The 20944-nt window shown below is 54.0% G+C and overlaps 2 protein-coding genes across 2 annotated transcripts; one reads left to right on the top strand and one right to left on the bottom strand.

The window, feature by feature from the left end:
• Nucleotides 1–362: 362 nt before the first annotated feature.
• On the top strand, nucleotides 363–12951 carry HNRNPC (heterogeneous nuclear ribonucleoprotein C). Its single transcript, XM_030970480.1, is given in 10 exon segments — nucleotides 363–423; nucleotides 2925–2951; nucleotides 5102–5297; nucleotides 5300–5362; nucleotides 6990–7216; nucleotides 9508–9657; nucleotides 10165–10228; nucleotides 10777–10878; nucleotides 12153–12307; nucleotides 12640–12951. Coding segments are annotated over 8 exon segments (1014 nt in total). The 5' UTR covers nucleotides 363–423; nucleotides 2925–2951; nucleotides 5102–5128; the 3' UTR covers nucleotides 12724–12951.
• A 525-nt stretch (nucleotides 12952–13476) lies between these two features.
• TTC5 (tetratricopeptide repeat domain 5) lies at nucleotides 13477–19276 on the bottom strand. The gene is made up of 10 exons (XM_030970481.1): nucleotides 18983–19276; nucleotides 17614–17788; nucleotides 17322–17536; nucleotides 16651–16840; nucleotides 16113–16204; nucleotides 15823–15879; nucleotides 15444–15590; nucleotides 15072–15259; nucleotides 14246–14390; nucleotides 13477–13687 (listed from the first exon to the last, which is right to left on the bottom strand). Exons 1-10 carry the CDS (start codon nucleotides 19274–19276, stop codon nucleotides 13532–13534), a joined length of 1659 nt encoding a protein of 552 aa, XP_030826341.1. The 3' UTR covers nucleotides 13477–13531.
• Nucleotides 19277–20944: the final 1668 nt, after the last annotated feature.

Consider the following 20944-nt stretch of genomic DNA (forward strand, 5'->3'; position numbering starts at 1 on the left):
GCCTCTCCCCCAATCACAGCCAGCGCTGAGCTGCTCGCTCCGCCCTCTTCTTTAAACCAACTGCGGCCTCTGGCGCATGCGCACATCTCGCCGCGCGTCCCGGGGCGGGCTCTCCGCCGTGCGCTCTCTCGCGGTTGGTGGAGCCGTGAAAATGGCGGCGAGTGTAGCCAATCAGCGCTGCGCCCCGCTTGATTGACACAACCGCCGAGCCACTCGCCGCCTCTCCTCCCCCTCCCGCGCCGCGGCGCCCCGCGCGCTCCCATTGGTTTACACGTTGATTGCCGTGCGTGTTAACGAATCACCGCGCGGAACGGGGCGGCGGGGGCGGGCCGGGCGCCTCTCGCGGCGCTGAGGGCGGCGCGGGCGCCATTTTGCGCTCAGCCCCCGGAGGAAGCGGCGGCGGCGGCGGCGGTGCCCGGAGCGGTGAGGGGGCAGCGGGGGCGGCTCCGCGCGGGTCCCGCCGGGACTCCGGGGGGTTCTCGAACCTTCGGGGGGGATCCCTCGGGCGGGGCTGTGAGGGGAGAAGGGGAAGGGGGGGGGGCGGAGATGGCGGCGGCGCGTGAGGGAGCGAGGCGGGAAAAGGGGGGGGAGGGGGGGGAACGGCCCCCTCAGAGCCGTGAGGGGAGGGGCGGGGCCACAGCGGCGGTGGGCGGGGCTAAACCTCTTTAAAAGCTGATCAAAAAGCTCATTAAGCTAATTAGCCCCGGCGGAGGGTGGTAATTAACCCCTTCGGGGCCGTAATTAACCCCTCCGGGGGCGTGGTTTGGCTCGGGGGGCGGAGCGTCGCTGCGGGGGCGTGGTTTGTTTATTAACGGGTTAATTAATTGGCTCCGGGTTGGATTAACGCCTCGTGAGGGCGGGGTTGACCCCTCGGGGGGCGTGGCCTCGCCCTGATTAACCCCTGGGGTTAATTAACGCCTGGGGCCTAATTAATTACATTGGAGCCCCTACCTGTGCGTAATTAACCCCCATGGGGGCGTGGCTAATCCTTAGGGGTGTAATTAACGCAATTAAGGATTAATAAACCCGGGAGGGGCGGGGCCGTGGGTAGGGGGCGGGGCCTGTTCTGCTGTGGGCGTGGCCAGCCCGCGCTCTGGGAGCATTGAAAACTTTTAATTAAACTCATCAAAGGCTTAATTAGCGCCCCTGGGGGATGTTCCCGCTGAGTTTCGCCGCCAGATTCCCGAATTTCTCCTTTTCCAGCACATTTGGGGATTTCCCGCCCCTCCCCTTTAAACTTTTTTAGATCCCTGGGGTTTTCTCCTTTTCCCCCCAATTTTGGGAACCCAAAGTCGGAATTTTCCTCGTTTTTCGGGCTGAATCCCCAAACCCTTCTGGTCTGGCCCCAGTTAAACTGGTTTCCCCCCCTCACACTGGTTCCACCCCAGTGCAGCCCAGTTTAAACCAGTTTGACCCCAAATCCGACTGGTTTTCCCCCATTTTTCCAACTTTTCCCAATTTCCCCCCATTTTTGCTCCGTTTTTCCAATATTTTACCCAATTTTTTCCCAGTTTCCTCTAATTTTTCCCAATTTTACCCAATTTTCTTCCCATTTCCCCCCGTTTTCTTCCAATCTCTCCCCGTTTTCTCCCAATTTTTCCCCATTCTTCCCCAAATTTTCTCCCCATTTTTCCCAGATTTCCTCCATTTCCCCCATTTTTCTCAATTTCCCCCCATTTTTCCAAATTTTTTTCCAATTTTTCTCATTTTCCCCCATTTCCCCCATCTTTTCCCCATTTTTCCAATTTCCCTCCTATTTTCCCTGTTTTCCCCAAATTTTTCCCCATTTGTCCCAAATTTCCCCATTGTAACCCCATTTTTCTCCTACTTTTCCTATTTTCTCCCAACTTTTCCCAATTTTTCCCCAACTTTTCCCTATTTTTCCCAATTTTCCCCATTTTTTCCCAACTTTTCCCATTTTTCCCAATTTTCCTATTTCTTCCCAACTTTTCCCATTTTTTCCCAATTTTCCCCAATTTTCTCCTTTTTTTCCTAATGTTCCCAATTTTCTCACAATTTTCCCCATTTTTCCCCAATTTTCCCCATTTTCTCCCAATTTTCTCCCATTTTTCCCGTTTTTCCCATTTTTCCCCAATTTTCCCCATTTTTCCCCAATTTTCCCCATTTTTCCCCAATTTTCCCCATTTTCTCCCATTTTTCCCCAACTTTTCCCATTTTCCCCCAACTTTTTCCCGTTTTTCCCATTTTTCCCCAATTTTCCCCATTTTTCCCCAGTTTTCCCCATTTTTTCCCATTTTTCCCCAACTTTTCCCATTTTCCCATTTTCCCCATTTTTTCCCATTTTTCCCATTTTTCCCATTTTCCCCCATTTTTCCCCATTTTTCCCATTTTTCCCCAATTTTCCCCATTTTTTCCCGGCCACGGCCGGTTCCTGACCAGTCCCCAATTTTTGGCCCAAACCCCCAAATTTCCCCGTTTCCCCCCATTTTCCTCCCCCCAGCCCCAATTCCCGCCGTTCCCAAAATCCCCGGGTTTCGCCCCAACCCCTCCCCCACCCCACTCCGCAAGGGGGCGTGGTCAGGGCTCGGTGGGCGTGGCCTGTGCGCAGCGTGGGCGGGGCCTGGGGCTGTGGGGGGGAGGGGTCTCTCAACCTTCTCTCCTTCCGCAGGTGCGCCCGGACCGGCCCCTCCCCCTCCTTTAGCCCCTCCCCCTCCCTTAGCCCCGCCCCCTCCCTCAGCCCCTCCCCGGTGCCGTTTTGGGCCGAATCCGCCCGATTTTGGAGGTTTTCATAAGAAAAGGGGGGAAAATCGAAGAATGAATTGAAATTATTGGGGGTTTTGTTGCGGTGGGGGAGGGGCGCTGCTGGGGGCGGGGCGGAGGCGGGGGAGGGGCGGCCCCTCCCCCCTCTGGCCCCTCCCCCGGCCCCCCAATTTGCATTTTTTTTGTCTCTTTTTTGTCCACAGCGCGATTTTTTTGAGCCGGCGGCGACCGTAAGTTCCACAAGTTTTCATTTTTTTCAATTATTGTCGGTTTTTTTTTATCATTGTTGGTTTTTTTTTTATTTTTATTATTATTATTATTATTGTTATTTTTCTGCTCCCCTTTTCTCCTCCCCCTCCCTTCGCTCCTCCCAAATAAATCATTATGCGGGTTTTGCCCCTCCCACCCCGGCCCCCAAGCCACGCCCATCGCGCCCCTCCCCCACCCTGCCCACGGCCCCTCCCCCCGTCACCTCAAACAGCCCCAGAACGGCCAAAAATGCCCCAAAAAGGCCAAAAATGCCCCGAAACGGCCCCGGAATGGCCCTGGAGTGGTCAGAAATGGTCCAAAAAGGCCTCAAATGGCCCCAAAATGAAGCTGGGGGCGGGGCCTGGCCCCTCCCCTGCCCCTCCCCCCTTGCTGCATTTTCCGGGGAAAAATTCAGGAAAATTTTTAAATTTTTTTTTTTTTTTTAATTTTTTATTTTTCTAGTTGTTTTTTTTTTTATATTTTTAATTGGTTTTTCCCAAGATTTTTTTATTTTTCTAAAATTTTTTTTTAATTTTTTTTTTTAATTTTTTTTTTTCCCCCTCCGGGGCTTCTTTGGCTCAGCTCCTCCCCCTCTCGCTAAGCCCCGCCCCCTTGCCCGTTTTGGCCACGCCCCCTCCGTCCCTTTGCCCCTCCCCCTTCGCCGCCGCCGACCCACGGACGCCCCTCCCCCCCCACCGGAGCCCCTCCCCCCACGGTAAGAGGCGGAGCTTCCTTCATATGCAAATTAGGGCTGATTGAGGTGTCCAATCAGGGGCTGGGACCCCTCGTTAGGGATGTTAATGAGGCATTGTGAGCAGTCATTGGGTTTTTGAGCTAATTAGCATAATCAATGGTTTTAATAATTTCAGAATTAAGTATTTATGCTAATTAGCATCTTTCATGCTGGTTGTTAATTAGCATAATTAATTTTTTAACAAATGGCAGCAACAACAGCACTAATTAGCGCTGCTGGGCATCTTAAATTTTATGCTAATTTACCATTAATTAACAAGCAAGGTACTTTACGTTTTATGCTAATTAATCCCTGATTAACAAGTAGGAAACTAAGTTTTATGCTAATGAATCCCTAATTAACAGGCAGGGTACCTTTAGTTTTTTGTTAATTAACCTTTAATTAATGGGCTGGATAATTAGCTAAAATTCATTAGCAGTTGGTAAGATTGGGGCTAATTAGCATTAATTGTGGGGAGGCTGCAGGCTAATGGCTCATAATTAATTATGCTAATTACCCTCTCTGGTGCTAATGAGGGCAGGGTAATTACCATAATTAGTGAGGGGCGTGGCTACCGTGGGGAGCCATTAACAAAACGCATTAATTAGGGTGATGGGGGTAGGTGCTGCTGATGCTAATGAGATGCTAATGAGATGCAAATTGGGGGTTCCAGGTGCATTTGGGGATTTTGGGTATTTTTAGTTCATTTTTGGGGTGTTTGGGGCGGTTCCAGTTGGATTTGGGATTTTTCAGTTTTTGGGTGGATCCAGGTGGTTGTGGAGGATTTTGGTCATTTTTGAGGGATTTTGGGGGTTTTTTGGTAATTTTTGGTTATTTTTGGGGTGTTCCAGGCGGTTTTTGGAGCTTTTTTTTTTAATTTAATTTTTTGGTGGCTCCAGGTCAATTTTTGTTATTTTTTGGGTGGTTCGAGGTTTGGTTTTAGGTATTGTTTTGGTCGGTTTTGGAGCGTTTTGGGTGTTTTGGGAGCTTTTTGGTTATTTTTGGGTGGTTCCAGGTGCTTTTTGGTGTTTAATTTTAGAGGTTTTTGTCAATTTTTGGGTGGTTTTTGGATGTTTTTGTGTTTTTGAAGTTTTGGGTGGTTCCAGGTGCTTTTTGGTGTTTTTTAGAGCCTTTCATTTTTTGGGTGGTTCTAGGTGATTTTTGGAGGACTTTTGTTATTTTTTGGTGCTTCCAGGTGATTTTTCTTTTGGGTTTTTTTCGGGTGGTTCTAGGTGATTTTTGGAGGATTTTTGGGGGTTTTTTTTGGCTGGTTCCAGGTGATTTTTTGTTATTTTTTTGGGCGCTTCTATGTAATTTTTTATTGTTTTTTTTAAGAACCTTTTGTTATCATTTCTCGGGTGGCCCCACCCACTGACCCCACCCTCCCCCCCTTTCCAGGCCCCGCCCCTTTCCCCGCCCACCACCATGGCCAGCAACGTGACCAACAAGACGGACCCGCGCTCGCTGAACTCGCGCGTCTTCATCGGCAACCTGAACACGCTGGTGGTGAAGAAGAGCGACGTGGAGGCCATCTTCTCCAAGTACGGCAAAATCGTTTTCCTCCGTGCACCAATCGCTTCGCCGCAGTACGTCAACGCCGTGCACAACGGCCGCCGCGGGGCCGGGAGGACGGACGGATGATCGCCGGCCAGGTCCTAGGTCAGTCGCGGTCGCTCGCGGTCACTCGCGGTCATCTGTCCTGGGCAGTTCTGGTCGCTCCGAGTGAGGCTGTGTGAGGTGTTATGGAGTCTGGGAGGGTGGGACAGGAGGATCCCCATCTCGGTCTGGCCACTGTCAGGGAGCTCAGGGCTGTCCATGGACTTATGGCAGTATGGTCTTTGGGCTCTGGCAGGTTGTGTGAGGTGTTATGGAGTCTCGGAGGGTGGGACAGGAGGATCCCCACCTCAGGTTTGAGCAGTGATGGTCAGGGAGGTGGTCAGCGAGGTGGCCATGGTCACTCATGGTCAGTTATGGTGGCCTGTGGACTTCTGTGAGGTGTTATGGAGTCTCTGAGGGTGGGACAGGAGGATCCCCACCTCAGGTTTGAGCAGTGGTGCTCAGGGAGCTCAGGAGCGAGGTGGCCATGGTCACTTAAGGTCAGTTATGGTCACTTTGAGGGCTCTGAGCAAGGTTCTGTGAGGTGTTATGGAGTGTCTGAGGAGAGGACAGGAGGATCCTCACATTTGTTTGGATCAGTGATGGTCAAGGAGGTGATCATTGAGGTGGCCCATGGTCAGTTATGGTCAGTTATGGGGTTCTGTGAGGTGTTATGGAGTCTCTGAGGGTGGGACAGGAGGATCCCCACCTCAGGTTTGAGCAGTGATGGTCAGGGAGGTGGTCAGCAAGGTGACCATGGTCACTCATGGTCAGTTATGGCCACTTTGAGGGCTTTGAGCAAGGTTCTGTGAGGTGTTATGGAGTCTCTGAGTGGGACAAAAGAATCCCCACCTCAGGTCTGACCAATTGGGGTCAGGGAGCTCAGGAGCGAGGTGGCCATGGTCACTCATGGTCAGTTATAGATGCTCATGGTCATTTTGGGTGATTTTAGGTCAATTTTAGGGTTTTTTGAAGCTTGTTTGGACTCCACATGGTCAGGGAGGTGACTGTGGTCACTCACGGTCACTTTTGGCTGCTGGTGGTCATGTTGGGGTGGTTTTGGTGGTTTTTGGAGCTGGTTTGGACCCTGGGTCAGTCTGGAGTCACTGGTCAGTTTTGGTGGTCACTGCTGGTCATTTTGGGGTCACTTTGGGGTCATTTTTGGGGTCACTTTGGGGTCAGTTTTTGGTCACTTTGGGGTCATCCCTGGGATCATTTGTGGTCATTTTGGGCTCATTTTGAGCCATTTTCGGGTCTTTTCTCCCCATTCTTGGAACCTCCTGGGGTGACCCCCCTTCCCAAACTGCCCCAAAACTCCTCGAACTGCCCCAAATCACCCCAAAATGACCTAAACTGCCCCAAATCACCCCGAATCACCCAAAATTACTCAAATTGACCCAAACTGCCCCAAATCCGTACATCAAAATGGCGCCTAAACTGCCCCAAATCACCCTGAATCACCCAAAACACCCCAAACTGCCCCAAACCAGCCCCAAACCACCCCAAATAACCCTGAATCACCCAAATTGCCCAAAGTGACCCAAACTGCCCCAAATCAGCCCGATCAAGGTGACCCAAGTAACTGGCCCCAAATTGCCCCAAACCACCCCAAATCACCCCAGAATGACTCAAATCACCCCGAATTGCCCCAAACTGACCCAAACTGACCCAAAGTGCCCCAAATCCGCAGACATCAACCTGGCGGCCGAGCCGAAGGTGAACCGGGGCAAGGCGGGGGTGAAGCGCTCGGCGGCCGAGATGTACGGGTCAGTAGCCGCCCCCCCGTCACCGTCCCCCCTCGTCAGGTGGGGACCCTGGGGGGCGATTCCGGGGCCAATCGCGGCCGTTTTGGGAAAGTCTGGGAGAAATCTGCAAATTTGGGGCTTTTGGGGGTTTTTGGTGCGTTTGGGGCATTTCTAAGGGAAATCTGGGGGGTTTTGGGGGCCCAGGTGGGATTTGGGACCCCCTGTCACCGTCCCCCTCGTCTTGGGGGGGTCCTGGGGGGCGATTTTGGGGCAAATTGTGGCTGTTTTGGGAAAATTCTCGGAGAAATGTGGGGGTTTGCGGGGTTTTCGGGGATTTTGGGGCATTTTTAGGGGTTTTGGGGGCTCTAAAAGGGAAATTTGGGGGGCCCAGGTGGGATTTGGGACCCCCTGTCACCGTCCCCCCTCCTCTGGGGTGTCCCGGGGGGCGATTTTGGGGCGAATCGCGGCCGTTTTGGGAAAATTTGGGAGTTTCATGGATTTTGGGGGGGTTCTGGGGGGTTTGGGGTGTCCCGGGGTGGTTTTGGGGGTTTCTGGGAGGTTTTGGGGTTTTTTGTGGGGTTTTGATGATTGTGGGAGGGCTCGGAGTGTCCCAAAGGTGTTTTGGGGCGTCCCGAGGGGGTTTTGGGAATCCCAGGGGTTTTTTGGGCGGTTTTGGGGATTTTGGGCAATCCCAGGGGTTTTGGGGATCCTGGGGGTGTTTTGGGGAGTCCCAGGGAGTTTTTGAGGAGGTTTTGGGGATTTTGGGAGGGTTTGGGGTGTCCCAGGGGATTTTGGGGGTTTTGGGAGGGTTTTGGGCAATCCCAGATGTATTTTTATGAATCCCGGTGTATTTTTGTGAATCCCAGGGGATTTTGGGGGGGGTTTTGGGGATTTCTGTCACTCCCAGGCTATTTTTGGGGCAGTTTTGGGTATTTTTGATCAATCCCAGGGTATTTATGGGGTGCCCCAGGGTATTTTTGGGGCGGTTTGGGTATTTTGGGGGCAGTTTTGGGTATTTTTGGGCAATCCCAGGGCATTTTTGGGGCGGTTTTGGGAGGATTTCTGTCAATCCCAGGGCATTTTGGGGGCAGTTTTGCCCATTTTTGGGGCGGTTTTGGGATTTTCAGGGCGGTTTTGCCCATTTTTGGGGCGGTTTTGGGAGGATTTCTTTCCCAGTTTTCGGGCGTTGCCCATTTTGGGGCGGGGGGCGGTTTTGGGGATTTTCGGGGCGGTTTTGGGGATTTTCCAGGCAATTTTGCCCATTTTGGGGGGTGGTTTTGGGGATTTTTGGGGTGGTTTTGGGGATTTTGGGGGGTGGTTTTGGGGATTTTTGGGGGCGGTTTTGCGGATTTTCGGGGCGGTTTTGGGGATTTTCGGGGCAGTTTTGCCCATTTTCGGGGCGGTTTTGCCCATTTTCGGGGCAGTTTTGCCCATTTTCGGGGCGGTTTTGGGGATTTTCGGGGCGGTTTTGGGGATTTTCGGGGCAGTTTTGCCCATTTTCGGGCGGTTTTGGGGATTTTCGGGGCGGTTTTGGGGATTTTCGGGCCGGTTTTGCCCATTTTCGGGGTGCCCATTTTCGGGCGTTTTGCCCATTTGGAGTTTTCCCATTTCAGGGCAGTTTTGCCCATTTTCAGGGCGGTTTTGCCCATTTTCGGGGTGGTTTTGGGGATTTTTGGGGCGGTTTTGGGGATTTTCAGGGCAGTTTTGCCCATTTTCGGGGCGGTTTTGGGGATTTTGGCGGTTTGCCCATTTTCGGGGTGGTTTTGGGGATTTTCGGGGCGGTTTTGGGGGTTTTCCAGGCGGTTTTGCCCATTTTCGGGCGGTTTTGGGGATTTTCAGGGCGGTTTTGCCCATTTTCGGGTGGTTTTGGGGATTTTCGGGCGGTTTTTGGGGATTTTGGGGCAGTTTTCCCATGGCAGTTTTGCCCATTTTCGGGGCGGTTTTGCCCATTTTCGGGGCGTTTTGCCCATTTTCGGGGCAGTTTTGCCCATTTTCGGGCGGTTTTGCCCATTTTCGGGGCAGTTTTGCCCATTTTCGGGGCGGTTTTGCCCATTTTCGGGGCGGTTTTGCCCATTTTCGGCGGTTTTGCCCATTTTCGGGCGTTTGCCCATTTTCGGGGCGTTTTGCCCATTTTCGGGTTCTTTCCGGGATGTTTGATTTCGAGCAGTTTGCCCATTTTCGGGATTTTGCCCATTTTCGGACCAGTATACACCATTTTGGCAGTTTGCCCATTTTGCGGTTTGGCGGATTTTCGCCGGTTTTTGCCCATTTTCGGGGGCAGTTTGCCCATTTTCGGGCGGTTTTGCCCATTTTCAGGGCGGTTTTTGCCCATTTTGGGGTGGTTTTGGGGATTTTCGGGGCGGTTTTGGGGGTTTTCAAGGCGGTTTTGCCCATTTTCAGGGCGGTTTTGGGGATTTTCAGGGCGGTTTTGCCCATTTTCAGGGCGGTTTTGCCCATTTTCAGGGCGGTTTTGGGGATTTTCAGGGCGGTTTTGCCCATTTCGCGGAACACGCCGTCCGTTTGGCTCTGACGAGCCCCTGTCACCAGCTCGTTAGCTGGTCGCCCAGCGGGATTACTATGACCGGTACCAGTATAAACCAGTGCAGGGAATGGGTAATGGGCGCCCGCCCCCGACCCCCCTGTGCCGCCCGGTGCGGCAAGAGCAAACAGCAATCCCCTCGACAGCGGCATCGTACAGCCCCGCCGGAACGTAAATATGGGCGGGAACGTAAAGATAGGCGGGAATCGGGAAATGGGCCCCGGCGGCAAGAGCTTCAACAGCAAATCGGGACAGCGGGGATCGTCATCGAAATCCGGGAAACGTAAATATGGGCGGGGAAACGTAAATATGGGCGGGGAAACGTAAATATGGGCGGGGAAACGGGAATATGGGCGGGGCAAGGGCTTCAACAGGCTACAGAGGTCAACAGCGAAATCGGACAGAGGGGGCGCGTCCAAAGGCAATGGGGGGAAAGCGTAAATATGGGCAGGGAAATGGGAATATGGGCGGGGCAAGGGGCGGGGCTAGAGCTTCAAGAGCAAATCTGGACAGAGGGGGTCATCGTCCAAATCCGGGAAACGTAAATATGGGCGGGGAAATGGGAATATGGGCGGGGCAAGGGGCGGGGCAAGAGCTTCAACAGCAAATCGGGACAGAGGGGATCGTCATCGAAATCCGGGAAACGTAAATATGGGCGGGGAAATGTAAATATGGGGCAGGGGCGGGGCAAGAGCTTCAACAGCAAATCCGGGCAGAGGGGATCGTCATCAAAGTCTGGGAAACGTAAATATGGGCGGGGAAACGTAAATATGGGCGGGGAAATGGGAAATGGGGCAGGGAAAAGGGCGGGGCTCGGTGTGTGAGGTGTGGGTGTGGCTATGGATTTCCAAGATGGCTGCCACGGGGTGATGTGGGTGGGGAATGTAATTCAATATGGCCGCTGCCGTGAGTAATCCAATATGGCCGCTCCCATTGCACAATCCAATATGGCGGCACCCAATCCAATATGGCTGCCCCATGTCCCAGTCCAAGATGGCGGCCCCCATGTCCCAGTCCAAGATGGCCGTTTCTCAGGGGATTTTTGGGGTGAATTCCAGTGAAAGGGGACAATGGCTGTCCCAACCCATAATGGCCGTGCTTGACCACATTTTTGGGGTGAATTCCAGTGAAATCTGAGGGGATTTTGGGGTGAATTTCAGTGAAATCTGAGCGGATTTTGGGGTGAATTGCAGTGAAAGGGGACGACCTGCAGTCCATCAAGAAGGAGCTGGGGCAGATCAAGGCCAAGGTGGACGCGCTGCTGGAGAGCCTGGAGCGGCTGGAGCGGGAGCAGAGTGAGCAAACCCCAAATTTGGGGCCAAAAACCCAAAATTCGGGGCTTGGAAATCCCAATCTGCGGGGACGGGAACCCCAAAATTCAGAGGGACGGGAATTACAAAACCCAGAGATGGGAACCCGAAATTTGGGAGGTGGGAACCCCTAAATTTTGGGGGATCAGGGACCCCAATTCAGGGGGTTTTGAATCCCAAAATCTGGCGAAGGGGAATCCAAAATTTGGGGGGACGAGAACCCCAACATCCCCAAAATTTCCCCCACACCCTCAAAATCCCCATTTGTGTCCTCAAAACCCCCATTTCTGTCCAATTTCCCCCAAATCCCATTTTTCCCCCCAAACCTTTGTTTTTCCCATTTTTCTCAAACCCCCAATTTTTCCCCGATTTTCACAAAACCCCTTTTTTCCCGAAACCCTGTTTCCCCCCCAAACACTGATTTTCCTAAAACCCCACAATTTCCCCCAATTTTCCCCGTTTTCCCAAACCCTCATTTCCCCATCCCCAACTCCCCATTTTTACCCAATTTTTCCCTGGTTTTTTTCACCCCAAATCCCCATTTTTCCCCCAATTTCCCCGTTTTCCCCAATCCCCCATGTTTTCCCCCCAAAACCAAAATTTGCCCCATTTTTCACCCCAAACCCCTATTTCTTCCCTGATTTTCCGCCCCAAACCCCCATTTTCCCCCATTTCCCCCCATTTTCACCAATCCCCCACATTTCCCCCCGTTTCTCCCAATTTCCCACATTTTCTCCCCGTTTTCCCCAATCCCCCACGTTTTCCCCCCAAACCCCCAATTTTTTCCCTGATTTTTCACCCAAACCCTCACATTTTCTCCAATTTTTTCCGTTTTTCCCAATCCCCCACATTTTTCTCCCTGTTTTACCCCCAAAACTGAAATTTGCCTCCATTTTACCCCCAAACCCCCCATTTTTTCCCCTATTTCTCACCCCAAATCCCCATTTTTTCCCCATTTTCCCAAACCCCCACATTTTCTCCGTTTTTCCCAATTCCCCGCGTTTTCCCCCAAACCCAAAATTTGCCCCATTTTTACCCCCAAACCCCCATTTTTTCCCCGATTTTCCGCCCCTAACCCCCATTTTCTCCCCTTTTTTCCCCATTTTTCCCAAACCCCCACATTTTTTCTCCGTTTTCCACAATCCCCCTCATTTTCCCCTCAAACCCCCATTTTTTCCCCAATTTTTCCCCACTTTTCCCCATTTTCTCCCATTTTCCCCCCGTTTTTCCCAATTCCGCGCGTTTTCGCCCCGACGCAGAGGCCAAGAGCGACAAGGCCGAGGAGGAGCAGGGCGGCTCCGGCTCCAAGAAGGACGAGGCCGGCGGCGCCAAGGCCGAGGGCGGCCACGAGGACTCGGCCGAGGAGGGCGACCTGCTGGACGACGACGAGGGCGAGGAGCGGGGGGATGAGCAGGTGAGAGACCTGAACGGACCAGAACGGACCACTATGGACCAGTATGGACCAGTATAGACCAGTATAGACCAGTACGGACCAGCATGGACCAGTACAGACCAGTATGGGCCAGTATAGACCAGTATGGACCAGTACGGACCGGTATGGACCAGTATAGACCAGTATGGACCAATATGGACCAGTATAAATTAGTACAGACCAGTAACCCCCCAGTGCCCTCCCAGTCCCTCCCATTTCAGTGGGGGGCGGTGCCATGGGCGGGGCGAGGGGCAGCCCCTGCCCCTCCCCCTGACCCCGCCCCTCCCCCCCTGACCCCGCCCCTTTTTTGGCAGCTGGAGTCGCTCAAGGGGGACGAGAAGGAGCCCGAGGAGGGCGAGGACGACCGGGACAGCGCCAACGGCGAGGACGAGCCCTGAGCCCCGCCCCCCGCCCGGCCCCGCCCCCTGCCCCGCCCCCGCCGTGCTCGTGCTGTTGTGGCCCCTCCCCCTTCCCCCCCCACACCGCCCTCCGTAGTTCTGGCCCCGCCCCCTTTTATCCTGTGCCCCGCCCCCCTCCCGACCTCACACGGCCCCGCCCCCCCGAGCCCCGCCCCCCTCGGTTAATTTTGATACCTCGAGATGACGATTAAAGGACGGATGTTTGTAGGCGTGGCCTGGCCTTTGGGGAGGGGCGAGGGGGGCAGGTCATGGGGGAGGGGCGGGACACGCCCAGGAAGGGCGGGGCATGCCCCAGCCAAGATGGTGGCCCTCATGTGACATAGTCCAAGATGGCGGCCCTTGTACATCAAGCCAATATGGCCGCCCCCATGTGCTGCAATCCAAGATGGCCACCCCCACGTGCTGCAATCAAAGATGGCCGCCCCATGACCCCCACAATCCAAGATGGCTGCCCACATGCCATAATCCAAAATGGCCGCCCCCATACCCCCACCCAAAATGGCTGCCCCCTTTTGACACAACCAAAATGGCCGCCACCATTACCCCACCCATGATGGCCACCCCCATGTGCCACAATCCAAGATGGCTCCCACTAATCCAAGATGGCCACCACCATGTGACCCAATCCAAGATGGCTCCCACTAATCCAAGATGGCCACCACCATGTGACCCAATCCAAGATGGCCGCCCCGCCCATGCCCCTCCCCCACAGAGCACCACGCAAATTTCCCAAAATTCTCCTTTATTGCCCCAAACTCCCCCATTGGATGATGCCGGGTGGGCGTGGTCAGCACCGGGCGGGGGGCGTGGCTGGTTCCTCGGGCATCGCACTGGGATTGGTCAGCGCCAGGCGGGGCGGGGCCAGGGCGTGGCCCGGGGGGCGTTTCCCGTTCACCACCAGTGAGAGGGGGGAGGGGACGCGCAGGGACACGAATGAGAACGTCTGGAAAGGGGAAAAACCAGTAAAAAACAGTAAAAAACCAGTAAAAACCAGTAAAAACCAGTATGGACCAGTATGGATCAGTATGGACCGGTATGGATCAGTAAAAGCAGGAAAAAAACTAAAAAATCCCATTTTTTGCCCATTTTTGAGCCCCAAATTCCCCAAAAACCCTCACAGCTCATCCCAGTTCCCAGTATAAACCAGTACAGACCAGTACGGACCAGTTTGGGTGGAAAAAAAGAGAAAAAACGTGGAAAAAATGGTAAAACAGAGTATAAACCAGTATGGACCAGTATGGGTGGAAAAATATAGAAAAAAACAGAAAAAATTTGAAAAAAATTGTAAAAACCAGTATAAGCCAGTATGGGCCAGTTTGGACCAGTTTGAGTGGAAAAAACCAGACAAAAAGAAGAAAAAATGGTAAAAACCAGTACAAACCAGTCCAAACCATTCCAAACCAGTTCAAACCAGCCCAGACCAGTATAACCCAGTCCCTCCCAGTATAACCCAGTCCCTCCCAGTATAACCCCGTACAGACCAGTATAGCCCAGTACAGACCTGTCCCTGGTGCTGGTGCAGGTGCTGACTCAGCACGGGCTCGGCCACGCCCACCGCGTCGCCCACGGCCACGCCCCAATTGGGGGCGGAGTTATAGACGGTGACGGCAGCCACGGCCCCGCCCCCGTCCTGCAGCCCGATCGTGCTGTGACATCATCGAAGGGGAGGAGTCAGTAACAGCCACGCCCACTCCTGCAGCCCAGCTCATCCCAGCGCCTCCCAGTATAAACCAGTCCATCCCAGTGTTAACCAGTTCATCCCAGTGTAAACCAGTAACCCCCAGTTCATCCCAGTTCCCTCCCAGTCCCTCCCAGTATAAACCAGTAACCGCTAAACCCCTCCCAGTCCCTCCCAGTTCATCTCAGCCAATCCCAGTCAATCCCAGTCAATCCCAGTATACCCAGTGTGACTCACTAGGGCACGCCCCCGGGCGGGGTCAGGCTGAGCAGGGCCCTGCCCAGCACCAGTATAGCCCAGTATAACCCAGTATAACCCAGTATAGCCCAGTATACCCCAGTATAGCCCAGTATAACCCAGTATAGCCCAGTATAGCCCAGTATAACCCAGAATAGCCCAGTATACCCCATTATAGCCCAGTATAACCCATTATAGCCCAGTATAGCCCAGTATAGCCCAGTATAGCCCAGTATAGCCCAGTATAACCCAGAATAGCCCAGTATAGCCCAGTATAGCCCAGTATAGCCCAGTATAGCCCAGTATAGCCCAGTATACCCCAGTATAACCCAGTATAGCCCAGTATAACCCAGTATAGCCCAGTCAATCCCAGTCAATCCCAGTACAAACCAGTATACCCAGTGTGACTCACTAGGGCACGCCCCCGGGCGGGGTCAGGCTGAACAGGGCCCTGCCCAGCACCACCCTGTGGGGGTTGGGCCCTGGCCGCAGCCCCGCGATGGGGGAGGGGCGCGGCCCCCCGGCCCCGCCCAGCGGGCCCAGCAGGGGGAGGGGCACCGGCCCGGCCACGCCCCTGCGGCGCTTCCCGCGCAGCTTCCCCTGGGGGCGGGGCAAAGTCAGAGACACGCCCAGCTGTGACTCCACCCCCTGTTCCCTCCCAGTCCCTCCCAGTACAAACCAGTGACCCCTAAACCCCTCCCAGTATAAACCAGTGACCCCCAAAACCCCTCCCAGTCCCTCCCAGTCCGTCCCAGTATAACCCAGTGACCCCAGTTGCCCCTACCCGCGTCTCCAGCAGGCGGCACAGGTCCCCCAGGTAGCCAATCAGCTGCTGGTGACGTCGCCGAGGCTCCTCCCACTGTGGGGCGAGGTCGGAGGCGCGGCTGAGCCCCTCCAGCGCCCCCTGGAACCGCTCCAGGTACTGCAGCAGCTGGGAAAGGGTTAAACTGGGTTAAACTGCGTTAAACTGGGTTAAAGTGGGTTAAAGTGTATTAAACTGCGTTAAACTGGGTTAAACTGGGCTAAACTGGGTTAAACTGGGTTAAACTGGGTTATACTGGGAAGGATTGGGAAGGGATTGCAGCTCAAGCCCCGCCCCCTTATATCCCACCCCTTTAGGCCCCTCCCCTATAGGCCCCGCCCCCTCTAGCCCCGCCCCTCACCGTGGCCCGGTTCAGGTGCAGGTCGGGGTTGGCGGCGGCCGCGGGGTCCACGCGCTCCTGTGGGGGAGGGGAAAGTGGGCGGGGCTCCAGTAAGACCACACCCCTTGTCAGACCACGCCCCCGTGTGGCCTCGCCCCCCAGGTTAAGCCCCGCCCCCCCACCGCCTATGAGTGTTGCACCCAGCCTGGCCCCACCCCCAGTTTAACCACACCACCATTCGCCCCGCCCCCGGGTCAAGCCCCGGCCCCCGGGTTAGCCCCGCCCCCACGGTTAGCCCCGCCCCCTCTCACCGCCTGCGCGTAGGCCGCGAGCGCGCGCCGGGCGCTGCCGGGGCTCTGCCCCCCCACGAAGAACAGAGACACGTGGGCATTACCCAGGACATCTGAAACAGGTATAACACACCTGAGCACATCCGGTCACACCTGGGCACACCTGGGTGCACCTGAGATACATCTGGGGCATCTGGGATACACCTGGGATACTCCTGAGATAAACCTGGGCACAGGTAAACCACACCTGGGGATACCTGAGATACACCTGAGCACACCTGGGCACACCTGGGCCCCTCCCAGCCCCATTTAACCCTTTCCAGGTCACACCTGAGCACACTTGGGCACACCTGAGATACCTGAGGGGTACCTGACAACACAGCTGAGCACACCTGAACACACCTGAGATACCTAAGGCACACCTGGGGACAGCTAAACCACACCTGGGCACACCTGGGCCCCTCCCACACCTGTTTAACCCTTTCCAGGTCACACCTGGGCACACCTGGGCCCCTCCCAGCCCCGTTTAACCCTTCACCTGCCTGCCAGGTGTACTCACACCACGATTGGCCGTCCCTGGGGTCGCACCTGACGGCCGCCTCCGCCTGGGCCAGGCTCTCGCGCAAGGCCCCGCCCCCCGGGGCTGGCCCCGCCCCCCCGGAGGCTGGCCCCTCCCCCCGCGGGCCTGGCCCCGCCCCCTGGGCGCGCAGGGCCATGGACAGGAGGCGCCGGGCCTCGGGGTCCTCCCCCTAAGAGAAAGGGGCGGGGTCATGCACCGTGGCCACGCCCCCGTGCCACACCCATGAGCAGGCAGGTAACCCAAAAATCCTCACAAAAAAACACCCAAAAACCACAGAAAACCCCCCAAAAAACCCAAAAACCACCCAGCAATCCCAAAAACCTCCAAAACCACCCCAAAAAACTCCCAATAAACCCCTGAAAATCCACCCTAAAAACCACTTTAAAATCCCCCCAAAAAACACCCCAAAAAGGTCCCAAAACCCCACAAAAACCACGCAGAAAAACCACCCAAAAAATCGCCCAAAACCCCTCGAAACCACCCAAACCACCAAAACACTCAGAAACCCCAAAACACCCCAAAACTCCTCCCAAAAAAGCCCCAAAACCCACCCAAAAATGCAAAAATAATTTTGAAATAATCCCCCAAAAATCCCCAAATCCTCCCAAACCCCTCCAGGCCCCGCCCCCTCCCCGCGGCCCCGCCCCCACCTGCTGCAGGGCCCCCCCGAAGGCCTCGCGGGCCCCCCGCAGGTCCCCCCGCCGCCATCTTTGCTCCCCCAGCTGCCTCCAGGCCACGCCCAGGGCGGGGTCCAGCTTCAGGGCGTGGCCGAGCGCCAGCTCGGCCCTGGCCCCGCCCACCTCGGGGGCCACGCCCAGCGCGCGGGCGCGCAGCACCAGCGCCCGGCCACGCCCCTCGGGGGACACTGTGGGAAAGGGGGCGGGGTTAGGGGCGGGGCTCGGAGGGACACGCCCCCTGGCCACGCCCAGGCCACGCCCCCACCGTGGATCTGCTCCATCAGCTTCAGCGTCCGCTCCATCTCCGCCACCAGCGGGTCCTGGGCAGGGTCGGAGGCGTGGCCATGGGCGTGGTCCTGGGCGGGGCTGTGGGCGGGGCCGTGGGCGGGGTCACGGGAGGGCAGGGAGTCCCGGAAGTGGTAGAGGTCTGTCACCAGGGCCTGGGAGGGGCAAAATCGGCAAAATCAATGCAAAAATAACCCCCATATCAGCTCAAAAATTACCCAAAATCAGCGCAAAATTAACTGAAAAATAACCCAAAATCACCTCGAAATTAACCTGAAATCAGCTGCAAAATAGGCTGAAATTACTCCAAAATATAACCCAAGCCATGAATAACCCCAAATCAACCAGAAATATGAACCGAAAATCAGCTCAAAAGTAACCGAAAATCAACCCAAAACCAACTGGAATTATAAAATAAAATCAGCTCAAATTATAATCCCCAAAGAAACGCAGAAGTAACCCAAAATAGCCCCAAAAAATCTCAAAGAATAACACAAAAATAAATGTCAAAATCACCGGCAAATGAACGCAAAACCAGCTCCAAGATAACCTGAAATTTCCCCAAAATATAACCCAAAATCAACCGAAAACATAAACCAAAATCAAACCAAAATCACCTCTAAAAATAACCTAAAAAAACCTCAAAAAAAACCCCAAATCAACTGAAAAATAACCCAAAATCAGTACAAAATGTAACCCCCAGAATTACCCAAAAATAACCAAAAATACAAAACAAAGTCACCTCCAAAATAACCCAAAAAAACCGTCAAAAATGACCCTAAATCGCCTCGAAAAATAACCCAAAATCAGACCAAAAAGTAACCCAATATCAGCCCAAGAGATAACCTAAAATGACCCAAAATCACCCCCCAAAATAAACCAAAATCCCCTCAAAACACTTCTGAAATAGTAACCCAAGAGAGCCCAAAATCAGCCCGAAGAATAAACCAAATTCAGCTAAAATTTAACTCAAAATCGCCTCCAAAATAACCCAAAAAACTCCAGAAAATAACCTCCAGAATCACACCAAAAAAGCTCCTAACTAACTCCAAAAATACCGCAAAAAACCCATGAATTAACCCAAAACACCCCCAAAAAACCCCAAAAATCCCCAAAACACCCCCCAAAATATTAAAAAAGCAACAAAATCCCCCCAAAACGTCGCAGCCGCCCCCCAGAGGTTTCTGAGGTGATTTTTGGGGAATTTTGAGCCATTTTGGGACAATTTCCCCTCAGGAATCACAAACCCCCCTCACCCCCTCAGGGCTCCCCTCCCCCAGCCCGGGGGTCCCCCCCCGCCCCCCGGTGCCCCGCCCCTCCCCCCGGCGGGGGTCCCTCCCCTCCCCCACCTCGAGCCGTTTCAGCGCCTCCTCATCGCCGCCCTCCCCTCCTCCGCCGTCCGACGGCGCCGCCGCCTCCTCCTCGGGCGCCGCCATGACAGCGGCGCCGCGCCCACTTCCGGCTTCTTCCTCCCGCCTTTGCCCGTTAGCCGCGCTCCCATTGGCTCCCGCCGTCACCACTTCCGGCCCCTTCCACCTAGCCGCGCTCCCATTGGCTGCCGCCTCACGCTTAAAAAGGCGGCCGTCCCCGCCTAAAATGATGGACGCCCCTTGCCCTAATAAGGCGAGGCCACGCCTCCTCATTGACATTTAAGGGCATGCCCCACCCCCTAAAGGCGGGGCCATACGTCCTTTTAAGGTAAAACCCCGCCCCTTTGTCTTCCCGCCGCGCTTTGACCCCGCCCCCTCGCGGGTCCCTCACGGTGGGAATCGGCGCAAAGGTTTGCCAATTTTACTTTTAAAAGTATTTAAATAAAATAAATTTTATCTTTTAGCCCTCAACAAATTCAGTAAATTCCGCGGTGAAGCAGGATTTATTTCAGCGATCAATAAAATAAACATTAAATTAAATATTATGTAACATACATAAACACATAAAATAAATGTATTAATAACACCAAAACAACCTAAAAAGCCCTGGAAAAATAGAAATTAAAGAGTGAAAACCCCAAAATCTCACTAGAAACAATGGAACTGAAGAAAACGAAAAATAAAAATAGTAAAGAAAGGGATAAAATCGGGTATTTTGGTGTTTTTTTCCCGGTGCAGAGGGAATAGTTGAAAAAAAGACAAAAAAAAATTTAAAATCGATTAAAAGCAATAATCAGGAGGTAAACCTCGTCTGAAAGGTTTTATAGTTTTTTCTTTCAATGTGTTTCATCTTTGGGTAAAGTTAAAGGAGAGGAAGAACACGTGGGACGGGGGGGAAGTCCTGAGGGTGCAACTCTGAGGCAAAATCGCCTCAAACCGGGCAAAAAACTTCCGAAAATTCCTTTAAAAAATCGAACTGGCAGCTGAAGACGCGAAAAGAGCTCCTTGAAGGGGAAATCTAATTTAAAAATGTAAATTAATGGTTTAAAACTTTACTTTTATTGCGCCGAGATCCTCAGGGCGCGGCTTCCTGCCAGCGGCTCATTCCTGAGGGGAAAAATTATCCCAGCAAGGGTAAAAAAGCTTTAAAATTCCACCGAAAGCTACAAATCAATGAAAAATCGTTAAATCGGCCTTAAAATCTGTAATAAAGTACAAGAAATTTGGTCTACAGGGGAGGATGGGGGGACACGTGGTGGCGGGGAGAAAAATGTGACGGAAAATGAACTGAGAATCTTCAAGTTGAGCAAAAAAACCTTAAAATAACGCCTATAAACTCAACAAAAACTCTCCAAAAAACCCAGAATAAAATTAAAAAGAAAAACTAAGAAAATCCACCCCAAAAAAGGAACGTTATACAGCGGCGATCCTCCAGAAGGCGCCTCCCGCCAGCGGCTCTGCCTGAGGGGAGAGAAGCGGAGTCAGAACGGGACGGAAGCAGGACCGGAACAGCCCAATTAATTCCTCCATAATTAATCCCTGCCCAAATTAATTAATTCCCAGGAGCCCCCCGGAGCGTTTGTGCGGCCCCCCAAATACCGGCGGAGCCCCGGAGCATTCCCTGCCTGCCCCGCCGGGTGAAGAAGGAGCCGCCGCCGCTGCTGCTCTGCGACGCCGCTAAAACCCCGAGCGCCCGCGGCTGGCGGCGACGGGGGGAACGCGGGTCGGGATCGCGATCGGGCCACACGTCGCGATAGAAACACACAGACAGACAGAGATCCATTACCCCACAGCCGCCACTTCCCCTCCTCCTCCTCAGCCACACGAACGCCGCACCGGCCACTCACAGACTGAGCCGCTCCCGCCTTCGCCCGCCGGGCCCCTCTGCAATGCCACGCCCCCTCCACGCTCCTATTGGCCGGCGGTTCAAGGCCCACAAAT

The sequence above is a fragment of the Camarhynchus parvulus genome, unplaced genomic scaffold, assembly GCF_901933205.1.
Source record: "Camarhynchus parvulus unplaced genomic scaffold, STF_HiC, whole genome shotgun sequence".
Taxonomy (NCBI): domain Eukaryota; kingdom Metazoa; phylum Chordata; class Aves; order Passeriformes; family Thraupidae; genus Camarhynchus; species Camarhynchus parvulus.